Raw genomic sequence first — 12,553 nt, 5'->3', positions numbered from 1 at the left:
TATTTTATAGAGGAGAAAACTAATGGCCAAAGTGATTTGCCCAGGTGACACAGTGAGTTGAGCACCGGCCCTGGAGGAGGCAGGAGGATCTGAATTCAAAGTATGCCTCAGACACTTACTAGCTGTGTGTCTCTGGGCAAGTCACTTAACCCCAATTGGCCTGCCTTACCTGCTCCAAAAATAAATAAATAAACAAACAAACAAACAGACAGATAGACAGAGAAAGAAAGGAAGGAAGGAAGGAAAGAAGGAAGGAAAGAAGAAAAAGAAAAAAGAAAGAAAGAAAGTAAGAAAGAAAGAAAGAAAAAGAAAGAAAGGAAGGAAGGAAGGAAGGAAGGAAGGAAGGAAGGAAGGAAGGAAGGAAGGAAGGAAAGAAGAAAGAAAGAAAGAAAAAGAAAGAAAGAAGGAAGGAAGGAAGGGAAGGAGGAAGGAAGGAAAGGAAGAAAGAAAACCAAATAAATAAACAAACAAAGTGATTTGTCCAAGATGACAGAGGGAAGAAGTGTCAGACCTGGGGTTCAAACCTGGTTCATCCAACTCAAAAGCCAGTACTCTTTCCACTGCACTATAACAAATCACCATGGGGTTCTTTGAGTTCTTCATTACCTAAAGCACTAAGATTGATAGAATTGCTTTATATTCTAATCTAGCAGAAACAGTGTTAAAAAGCAAAGTTGCAAAGGGCATTGTTGTTGTCACTGCCCATGTTAGGGCATCGACAGTTGTTCAGTCATGTCTGATTCTTCATGACCTCATAGATTATATAGCACACCAGGCCGTTTTATTCTCCACTATCTCCCAAAGTCTATCTAAGCTCATGTTCATTGCTTCTCTGATGCTATCTATCCATCTCATCCTCTGATGTCCCTTTTTCCTTTTGCCTTCAATCTTTCCCGACATCACGGTCTTTTCCAATGAGTTCTGTCTTCTCATTATAGAAGAGGCATAATCAGTGCTAAAAGAGAGGATAGCCATCTGAGAAATTAGCAGTAGATAAGACAGGCCATATTGGTGGCAGAAACAGAACAAATTCATCTGGATTTCTGGCCTGGATTTCAGAATCAGTCAATTAATCAAATAAATCTTTAGCAGTTTTGATCTGGCAGCAACCTATACTAACAAAAACAATCATATTCATCAAGAATTAATTACTAGGTAAAGGAAGCTTGACTTCGAGTCCGTGTCTTCAAAGGGCTTATAATCTAACTGGGGAAATGCAAAAAGAAATACAACAATGGAAATTATATCCTAAGTGTCAAAATGAACAGGAGCAGTCACAAAAGGCAGCAGGGATCTGGGTAGATATCCTGCCTCCTAGCAATGTAAAGAGAATGTCCATCAACTTAGGGAACAGGTTAAGAAACTGTAGAATATGAATATGATGGAATGTTACCATATTATAAACATGGATGAAAATGATGTCATAGAATCCTGGAAAGTATGATCTGATGCAGAGTGAAGTGAGCAGAACAAGAAAATTAATCTATACAATGACCACAATATAAATGACCACTAAAAGCCTTAAGAACTCTGATCGAATCAATGACCAACTGTGTCTCCAGAGGACCAATGATGGATGAAGCATGATCCCCTCCTCCTGAAGGAGAGGTAATGGACTCAGGGATCAGAAAGAGACACTTTTTTTGGATATCGTCACTTTGTGGATTTGTTTTGTTTGACTATGCTTATTTGTTAAAAGAGTTTTTATTTTCTTTGTTTTTAAGGAGGGTGGGTAGCAATATTGATAGCAAAAAAAAAGGGGCATGGACACATTTTTTTTAAAACATAAAAAAGGAAATATTGGAGGAAGCATAGACAAGCAGGATAATTTTGAAAGCAATTGATATTTGTAATGCGCTTTTAGAAAAATCATACCAGCATGAAATAGAAAATTGTGGTTTCATATACAATTCTCTTTTTCTGTTATGCTATATATATGGAAATGCCCTTGTTTTTGGTGTTTAAATTCACAATAAAATATATATTTTAAATCTTCCCACCCACATTTATTAGAATACGCAGATACAAACACATAACATGTCAAAATCTCAGTTTTTCAGCTGTAAAATGAGTGTATTTAATACCTACATTCACAGTTTTGTTGTGAGGAACAAATTGGGTGATGTATATAAAATGCTTTGTCAAGCTTAACAATTTTATAAATATTTTAAATGGCAGTTATAAGGGTAGTGTGCTATAATGGAAAGAAAAATGAGCTTGAAGTCAGGACATTATCAGGGTTCAAATCTTGATTCTTACAGGTGCCATTCTAAGTATTTCATTTTCATACCTGAGAAAATTTCTCATCTGCAAAATGAGGATAATAATACATGCATTGTTTAGCTGACAGAGTTGCTTTAAGGAAAGCATTTGTAAATGGCGAAGTTGGTTGGTTGGTTGGTTGTTGTCCTCCATTCTCGAAGAGGACCAAAATGACATCACTATGCTAGAGTAAAGTTTCAGTGTGTCCGACTGTGGCTGATCAGACAAATTTGGAATGCTCTACCACAGGCTGGGCACAAATAGTCCGTATGGACATGTGGGGTGGATACTCTAAATTTGCGCATCCTGCATTTCCTTTGAGCTGTTTCAATTCTGTTTTTCTCACAGAGCACAACACCTTCTCTGATGTGGGCACACCACACTGAGCAGTTGTGTGCCAGTGTCTCCCACATCATACAGCCAGAACTAGCTCAGTGTTTGGGAGGCTCCAGAGGAAAATGTAGGGAGAAAAGGTATTAGACTGACTACCAAACTGAAGGCCATTGTGCTGACCTCATTGTTGTATGCCTGTGAAACCTGGACATGCCAACATTATGCCAGGAAACTCAATTGCTTCCATTTGATTGTTTTAGGAAGATTCTGAAGATCACCTGACAGGATAAAGTGCCAGACACTAATGTCCTTTCTAAAACTAAACTGCCAAGCATTCAAACTCTGCTTCAGAGAGTGCAGCTCCAATAGGTTGGCCATGTTGTTCAAATATAAAATGTAAGCTTGCCCAAAAGACTATTTTATGGAACACTCATACAGGGAAAGTATTCACATGGTGGTCAGAAGAAGTGATGCAAGGACACTCAAGGTCTCTCTTAAGAACTTTGGAAACGATGAAGTACCGTTCATGTCAATAACTTCCTCACTTTTTGGACAGGACTAATGAAAGGGGTATGGTAGTATGATGACTATGACAGAGACAATCCCAAATGTAAAAAAGGGGAAGAGAAAGTAGAGTTAGGGGGACAAGATAGAGAATACTGTAATAATCTAAGCATGATGTAATAAGGGTCTGGATTAAGGTGGTAACAGAGGGAGGTAAGATGCAAAGGTAAATGCAAATGGTTCTTTGAAGGGAAATATTTAGGGCATAAATTCTGTTTTACAAATCTGATGTATTTCATCCACACAGTTTCCAAAAGGCTTTGCAGATTTACAAACTACTAAAAAGGTATTATTTAGCAAACATTGATCACCCCAGGGCAAAATTCTTCAGCTGTATAATGATGCATAGAAATACCCACAGAAGTGTAGGGAATGAACAATATAAAAAGACTAATTAACCAAAGAAATTATAATTCAGGAACAAAAATAAGGCAAAATGTTAGTTCCTTTCATGTACTGAGGGATTTGCTGCAATTAGAACATAGAGTTATGATTTAAAGTATTTGGACATTGGTAGGAAAAGTTTTATGGGTTGGGTAGACTGATGCGGCTTTTATGAAGAAGATGTAATTAATTCTCATTTTGCATAGAGAAAAATCAAGTCACTGGACTAAAGTGACTTCCCCTGAGACTATTAAGTCAGTATATCATGTCTACTGAACACAGTAAAACTACTGTGCGTCAGGCATATGCACTAGGATGCATACCAGATATGGGCAGAGCAGATTTTAAAGGATTCAGAGAAATGATAGATAGCATCCTCTTGATGATAGAGAGATAGATACATAGATAGATAGATAGATAATTTTTAAAGGGCTTATTATGTGCCAGGCATTGTACTAAGCACTAATAATACATACTGGGCAAAAGAAAAAAAAGAGCCTAAGCCTGCCCTCAAGAATTTCTTCTAATGGAAGAAGATAGTATATAAAAGGGAGGGGAAAGGGGGAAGAATTGTAATCCTGTGGAGACAAGGTGGCAAGGAGAGTCAGGAGCAGAACCAAGAGATAAGTGAGCATGAAAGACCTGGACACTTCCTGAAATGCTAGTCCTGGATAGGATCTCACTAATTGGAGGAGGTGGCCGCAGAGGAAGAAGCACCTTGATGGTAAGGCTGATGGTTTAGCAGTTGAAAAATCTGGAGGGTTAGTAGCTTAGGACCAGGTGTGGGAGAGGAGTGAGTATGGTGACCTGGGTACTTCATGAAATCGTGGTCTTGGGTAAGAACTTAGCACTCAGTGAGTGAAAGAATATTTTTTTTCTTACAGTAAGGCCAAGAGGAATGGTATGCTCTACAAAACGAAATTCTAATGACTCAAAAGAAATAGCTGGAATTAGGAGGAAAAGAGAGAATGATCTAAAGAGACAGATGCAGATACAAAAGGAACTCATAGACAAAATTAGACTTTAAAAGACAAATAAAGAACAAAAGGGGGCAGCAAGGTGGTGCAGTGGATAGAGTGCCTGGAGTAGAAAAAGACCTAAGTTCAAATCCAGTCTCAGACACTGGCTAACTGTGTGACTCTGGGCAAGTCACTTAATCCTGTTTGCCCTCATTTCCTCCTCTGTAGAATGAGCCAGAGAAGGAAATGGAAAACCACTCCAGTATCTTTGCCAAAAAAATTTCAAATGGGGTCATGAAGAGTCAAACATGACTGAAACATGTGAACAACAGCAAAGCATGAATAAGATGAAAACAAGGGCAGGTAATCAATTGTTAATGTAAAAGGCATTTAGTAAGAATGGTGTAAGGAGAGCTGTATAATGAGTTAAGAAAAGAAGTGAATGCTTTAGTCAATAAAATTAATAGCAGGTATTTGTTTTGTCTTGTTTTTTTTTTCATTGGTATGGGGGTGGGGGGAAGGCATCAAAGAAGAGATGAAACTACTGTAGGGGAATGTGAAAACATGATAATGGGGGCCATTTTTTTCTGTTTTTTTTTCCTGTCAAGAAGATTAATCTTTGGACTGAAAAGATATAATAAAAACAGCTAATAGGAAGTTGAAACCTGTATATTTTTCCTGTTCAGATCAAATCTAGAATATTGCTTTCAGTTCCAGTTCTATATGTGAACCAAAAAAATTAATAAACTGGAAAGTATTTGGAGGTGGGCAAGCAAGATTTAATTCAATTATATAAACATTTATTAAGTGCCTACTATGTTCCAGGCACTGTGCTAAGTGCTGGGGACAGAAATGAGAAAGACAGTCCCTGCCCTCAAGGAGTTTCTAACCTAATGGGAAAAGACAGCATACAAAAGGAAGCTGGAGATTGGGGGGTTGGGGGGGGTGTACACCAGGAGGTATGACTTGTTCGGTTTAATTGAGACTCAGCAGAGGTGCATATGGGAAGTGGAGTGATTAGCAAAGTCCAGATTCTGCTCTCTAGAAAGGAAAGGTTTGAATGGAGTTAAGTCCTCCATGCCCAAGTCCTCCAATCAGAGGATGTTGAAGGACCTCGAGATCACACTATGTGAGGATCAGTGAAAGGAACTAGGAATGCTTAGCCTGGAGAATCAATCAAAGATTTATTAATGAGAAATATTTTGAGTATTTCAAATATTTGAATGACAGTATTGTGGAAGAAGGAACTGATTTGTTCTGCTTAGTCTTAGAGGAAAAAACTAGGAGCCATGGGCAGAAGGTTCAGAGGCAAATTTAGGTTTGCCATGAGGGAAAACTTCCTAACACTATCTATCTTAAAGTGGGAAGTGGTATCTTGTGAAATAGTAGGATACATACACACACACACACACACACACACACACACACTTATATATGCACATATATACATATATAAATATATGCGTACATACATTTATACATGTGCATGTATACACATACATATATACACATATGTGTATATGTGTGTTCCTACTCATGTATGATATACTGGTAAATGTTTAGCAACCCATTCTCTTCAGAGAAAAAAAAAACACTGTACACAAGACAGATGTTTAAGATTAATCTTCATTATTAACATTTTCTCCATCCCTTTTTTAACTTTAGACAATCAACAAAATGATAATTAAAGTCTGGATTTCCACGATCTGCTGATTTCCAAGATTTAAATGCTTACACTGGATATTGATCAATCAATGGGGAGCGGGCTCAAGCACATCCCAATCCTTTTTCACTAAAGGCCTTCAGCAAAAGTTTGGATGACCACTAGTCAAGAAGGTGGTTTGACATAGTGGAAAAGGTGCTGGACTTGGAGTCAGGGAGGCTTGGGTTCAAATACCACCTCTGCCATTTAATAGCAAGCTGTGTGACCCACCATGGCAAGTCACTCAACTTCTATAAGCTTCGGCTTCCTTATCTATTAAATTAGCAACATAAAACTTGCAGTACTTACTTCAAAGGATTTTTATAAGGCACAAATGTGAAAATACATGGAAAGCATTTCGAGAACCTTAAAAGCTATATAAATGTACGTTATTTGAGAGAATACTTTTTCAAATAGAATTTGGATGATACATCCTCAATCCCTTGCTATCCTTAGTAGTCTTTACAGTAGGCTATGCTTTTTGAGTTTCCACAGAGGTAGTGGAAGTTTTGGTTACAATAACTATGGTTTAACAACACTAGAAACTGCATAATGGCTTAGCATAGTGATCACTTGTTTGTCTTACTAAATGTGGGTCATCTAATTCTGTCTCTGATTCACTGTTCCACTGCCCTATCCATTGAACACATTACCTTCCTTTTACTAGCTGTTATCAGACTTACAAAGTCAAATTCTCCTGATGTGATTATATTATTCCTAAACTAGAAACCTAAAAATATATTACATTGAGAAGAAAGCAGTTTGGTTTGGTTTTTTAGGGATTTCTATTTGACTTCCTAAGGCTCATTTGATTCTTTTTATCTAAAGGCAGCTAGGTATCACAATGAATAAAGTATTGGATTTGGAATCAGGAAAAACCTGAGCTAAAATCTGATTTGGAACATTTACAAGCTGTATGACCCTGAGCAAGTCATTTAACCTCTGTATGTTTTGATTTCCTCACCTATAGAATAGGGATAATATTAGCACCTATCTCCTAGGGAAGTTGTTCTGATGATCAAATGAGATATTTGTAAAGTACTTTCCAAAACTTAAAGCATGATAAAAATCCTAGCTATTATCTCTTTCTGATTCTTTATGTTTTAATTAATCTTCTCTTTTTTTCTCTTGCTCTGCAATTTGTTTCCCTGGTTTTCTATTTCATTAGTCATATTTTATGCCAAGCTCTTTACATATCACATTTTGCTTTTCAGGGGTAATGAGGTAAAAACCTGACAATATTAACATGCACAAAACAAATCCGCCCTTCTTCCTAATTTCCCTATTTATACAGAGGATACCAGTACCCATCCAGTCCTCCAAGTTCTCAAGGTAAGTCCTTCTTGAATTTTCACTCTCCCTTACCCCATATCAATCAGTTGATTGATTAGTTCTGTCTGAAAATCTCTCATATCCATCCTCTTTCACCCCTCATATGATCAACAATTCAGCATCTCATCAACTCTCTTCTGTATCACTGAAGTGTTCTCATAACTGCTCTTCCTATCTTGATTCCTCCTGGCCAAGTCATCCCAAACAAAACTGCCAAAGTGATATCCTTAAAGCATAGGTCTGAGCAAGTTATTCCCTGCGCAAGGGGAATGGGTCCCTATTGCTTCTAGAACTAAATAGATAGCCCTTTGCTTGGCAGTTAGACCTCTTCACAACTTGGCTATAGTTTACCTTTCTAGGTTCATCATACATCACTCTTCTTTATGTATTTTTCAGTCCAATTGAACTGGCCTCCTAGCTATTCCTCAGAGCACCCCATCTCTTCTGTCTTTGCTCTTACACCAACTGACCTTCATGCCTAAAATGGACTCCCTACTCTTCTACACCTCTTGGACTCTCAAGCTCCCTTCAAAGTTTAGGCCAAATGTTGTTGGTCAGTCATATTTGATTCTTCATGACCCCATAGACAGTACCATCCATGGGGTTTTCTTGGCATTTGGTAGTTCACCATTTCCTTCTCCAGTGGATTACAGCAAACAAAAGTTAAATGACTTGCCCAAGGTCACACAGCTAGTAAATGTCTGAGGCTAGATTTAAACTCAGGTAGTAACAACTCCAGGCCCAGCACTTTATCCACTGAGTCATCTAGCTGTTTTACCAGTTCAAGTAACAACTCCTAAATCAGGACTTTCCAATTGCCCCCATTTGCTATCCGTTCCCATGAAGTTACTTTATATTTACTTTGTGTGATAAGACTACTATATACCAGGTTCACCCTTACCCTGGGCTGGGCTAATTTTCCCCTGAAAGTCAATAAAGCTTTTTATGGAATTTGATTGACCCTGGCTTCTAAAGCTCAAATTGCACATCCCTTGAAGCAACTTCCTGATAGCCTCTGGCCATATTAATTCAACTTCCTGAATTCCTTAATTCACACAAGAGTAGAAGAAAAACCAGCCACATGGAGTCAGACAGGCTAGCTTCTGTCTTAGCAAACCTCCTTTTGTTAACTGATAGTGATTTACAAACGCCTAATTTTGTTATAATATTAGATTTTAACGAAAAAGGGACTGATCTGAGGTCAGGTCCACCCTTCACACTTTGTATATGTGCTGCATATATCTGTATGTGTATATGCAGTCTGCCCTGACAAAAATGCCTTTTATGATAAGGATACCTAGTATCTATCTATCAAAATGCCTGGAAGAAAGTAGGTGCTTTAATAAATGTTCTTAATTGTTGTGGATTAATGATCTTCTTTGTATTGACATAATAAGACAACACTTTCCAGCAATAAATCTGTATCCAAAAAACACTGTATAAAAAGAACAAAGTTTCTGTTCTGCCTCTGCCCCCATCACCCAAGCCTGTTGTTCTAGGGAAGATAAAGCTGAATTCTTATCCAGTTTATTGTCTAAATTTAGCTTGTCTGTCAGAGAAACGTAATCATAGAAACATAATGTTTTGTATAAGCAACAACATCATTCACCATAACACAACAGTTATGCATTTAGGATGGAAATTTTAGCCACAATTTTGTAGAAGCTATAGTTTGGCCTCCTTTGCAATGAGTTTTGACTTTTTTAGGACAGGAGGTAAAGAGGGAGAAAAAGAAAGATATGAGAGAAATACGAGCACCTTACAGGAAAAAGTTTGTTTCAGCTGTAGCTGGTTTTCTCTCTTACTTCCATTCAAGTCTACATTTTCAATTGTTTCTCTCTTGGACTATCAAAAACAAGGTACCAGATCAAATAAAAAAAATCTGTTAAACTTGGACAGCAAGCAAGATAAGGACTGATTTCAACTCTGATTTCTAACAAGCTCAAAGTATTTTTCTGGACTCATGCATATTTTATTCTTCCCTCAAGAGTTTCCATGTGTAAAGTCAAAGAGGTCACTAACCATTTCTCTTAAAACCAAATATTCAAAAGCAGTTCTTTTTCCCTTCATAGAACTCAAGACATACGAATTTACCTTAAAAATCACCAAACATTATTATTAATGGATTGAGAGAAAGCAAAGAAAAATATAACGTAGGTGGATGAATGTTTAGAGAATTTTAAGCGAGTGAAAACAAGTGATTGTAGCAACATTTTCCTTCCAACTGTAAATGAAGCAGTTGCTATTCAAAACAATCCATCAGCTGCAAGATAAAAATATTTTTTTGTTTATTAAAATCTTACGGGACCATTAACAATTCTTTGCATGTTGCTTTTATAAACTACAACCTAGATATACGCATGTGTGCTCCATCTGCATACATATACAGGTATATATAACGCAAGTGTGCAGTATGTATGTACATACATACATATATACATCTATATGTATGTGTGTGTATATGCACATAATCTTGGTATTATGAGAGGCAATGTGTGGTAATGGATAAAATGCTAAAATTAGAGATGGAAAGAAGTTCAAATTTTGCTTCTGACTGTTATATAAATATAAATAAATATATACTATATATATAATATATAAATATAAACAATTCACTTAAACTCTTGGATCCTTGAACAAGTAACTATGATTTACCTACTAAGCTTGGTTTGAGAGAGATGCCATATTCTGGAACCATCTGATCAATACAAATTTATTATGTATTCACAGAAAAAAAAAAAAAGAAATAGTCCCTGCCCTTAAGGAATTTATATTACTTAGTGGTGAAGGGAAAGGGGTGGGTAGGTAGAGACAATAATGATTTATACGTGTAGCTTAATTCTTTCTATTATTTTATACTCATGACCCAAAGACTATATTAAAGAAATTTTAAATCTATAGTATCTATAAACTATTCTCATGAGATCACAACTGATTTTTTTGGGGGGGTGGGGAACAGCATAATGCAATCCCATTACAACAAAAAGCTTTGTATAACAAAAAGATATCCATGCGAATGACCTAATCATTTTAAGTAATAATAAATACAGCCCAATTCTACAAGGGCACATAAATTAATCCATATAGTCTCTAGGGTTTCTAGAAAGCGATCTGACCAGCATTTAAAGGATCTCTTAAGTACAACCAACAAAATACCTTTTTTATTAAATATTACCTTTACCTTTAATTATAAAGGACAGAGAGTATGATTTAAAACAAATTCAACTTACCATAAATTCCTGTGGAAATACACGGAAATGCCTGTGGAGTAAGAAAAGAAGTGTTAAAAGAATACAACTTTGTACAAAACCACATATGTGGGAAGTCTTAGCATAGTACCTGAAGCATAGTAGGCAAGTTATAAATTATTGGTTATTATTATCATTACCAGTACTGCTTGACAAGAAGAGATGATGTATTCAAATAGATTACATTTGAGGTGGTGTGTCAACTGAACATTTTGGTCAATAGAGATATTCTCTATTTAATCAGAGAAAAACTTTGGGAGCCACTAAGAATAAGCTTAAACTTTACACAAGAAAATTTTACAGGTGTTAAATAATGGTGCATAATTAGCAATTTGTTATCTATATCCCTAATGCGAAATATTAACAACTCACCAATGAAGAAGCTAACCATAAGACTCTTTTGCTACTTAATGAGTTCACAGAAACAAAGCAATATGTTCCCCTTCCAACGTTATGAAGCTAAAAAAGCAACCCCCATAATAAAGTCTCCCTTAAGAAATGGGCTATGGTTTCATTGCAAGAGGCAGACAGCAGAGTTGTCCTGCTCCTTACGGGTGTCTCCAGAGGGAAAGGGGCAAAAAAAATGCAATAGATGGGAGGAAGATTAGGGTGCAGTTGAGGCGCTAGAGGAGGGAGCCAGATTCTCACTCCTATCATATACCAGGGCAGTAGAGCAGTTAGAATGCTCAACTTGGAATCAAGAGAGACTGAGTAGTAGTTTGACCATGGACAGGCAAATCATTTAACTTCTGTGAGGCTCTGTGAATACGGTGATGATAATCTCTCTAGCATCTAACTACCTCAAAAGGTCACTGTTTTGAGGTTCAAAGGCATATTTTGCAATCTTTTAAATGCTTCATAAGAATGAATCATTATAATTAGGCTAAAATTTCCCCAACTGGGAAAAACATGATAATGGTGGCCAGATCTTCACAGGAGACTTGTCTTAGAGTTAAAAGCCCTTCCAATCAGGTAGAAGACAGATATAAAGAAAAGAACTGACTCCTACCTTGACAAGAACAGCTGTTAGAGAAATAAAAATAAGAAAAGCAGTTAAGTGAATTGATTTGATAAGCTGCTCCCTGTAGCACAGAAGGAAGCTTGAAGCGATGAGGAAAGTCTTGGAGGAAAACAGCTCAGAGTTTGGAGTGAGTTGTCAACAGTTACAAGAACCTTCCAAGATGAAGGGAAGAGTAAGTGGAAGCTAGGGATCCTGAATTAAGACAAGTAGCAAATTGGTAAGATGAGGATGGCGAAGGCAGTGTTTTGAAGTAGAATTGGGAGGAAGAGAAAATAAATGTTTGTTAATTGAAAAAAAAAATCATTAAATAGGTCATGCAACCAGAAGTCAGGAGCTTGATGTTCCTGTCCCTGCACCTTGACTTGTGACATTAAGTCAATCACTTATCTTCCTTGTGAGTGATAGAACTTACTGGCTGTGTGACCCTGGGCAAGTCATTAACCTCTCTTTGCCTCAGTTTCCTCCACTGTAAAATGAGAATAATAGCAGCACCTATCTCTCAGGGTTGATACGAGGATCACATCTGACAGTATTTGTAAAACATACTTAGCACAGTGGATGATACATAGTATATATATGCTCATTTCCTTGTCCTTCTTCCTGTTTTCCCTTCACAGTTTGCTAGCAAAAGAGAAGAATACTATCAGTTCTAGTGCATGCATAAACTAAAAAGTACTAGGAAAACTCTACTATGATTATAAGAAGTTTAACGGGGTACCTCAAAATGCTGAAAAAGTGATTTTTTCTT

General features: G+C 36.9%; 1 protein-coding gene across 1 annotated transcript in view; it reads right to left on the bottom strand.

Moving 5' to 3' along the window:
• Window positions 1–12,553, bottom strand: part of MACROD2 (mono-ADP ribosylhydrolase 2) — a 2,244,457-nt gene that overhangs the window by 778,817 nt on the left and 1,453,087 nt on the right. The window contains 1 exon segment of the mRNA XM_036750299.1: window positions 10,767–10,797. Within this exon segment, the coding sequence (XP_036606194.1) occupies window positions 10,767–10,797 (31 nt within the window).

This window comes from Trichosurus vulpecula, chromosome 3 (genome assembly GCF_011100635.1).
Source record: "Trichosurus vulpecula isolate mTriVul1 chromosome 3, mTriVul1.pri, whole genome shotgun sequence".
NCBI classification, from domain to species: domain Eukaryota; kingdom Metazoa; phylum Chordata; class Mammalia; order Diprotodontia; family Phalangeridae; genus Trichosurus; species Trichosurus vulpecula.
The sequence above is the reverse complement of the archived record's forward strand: the minus strand, read 5'-3'. Positions and strand labels throughout refer to the sequence as shown.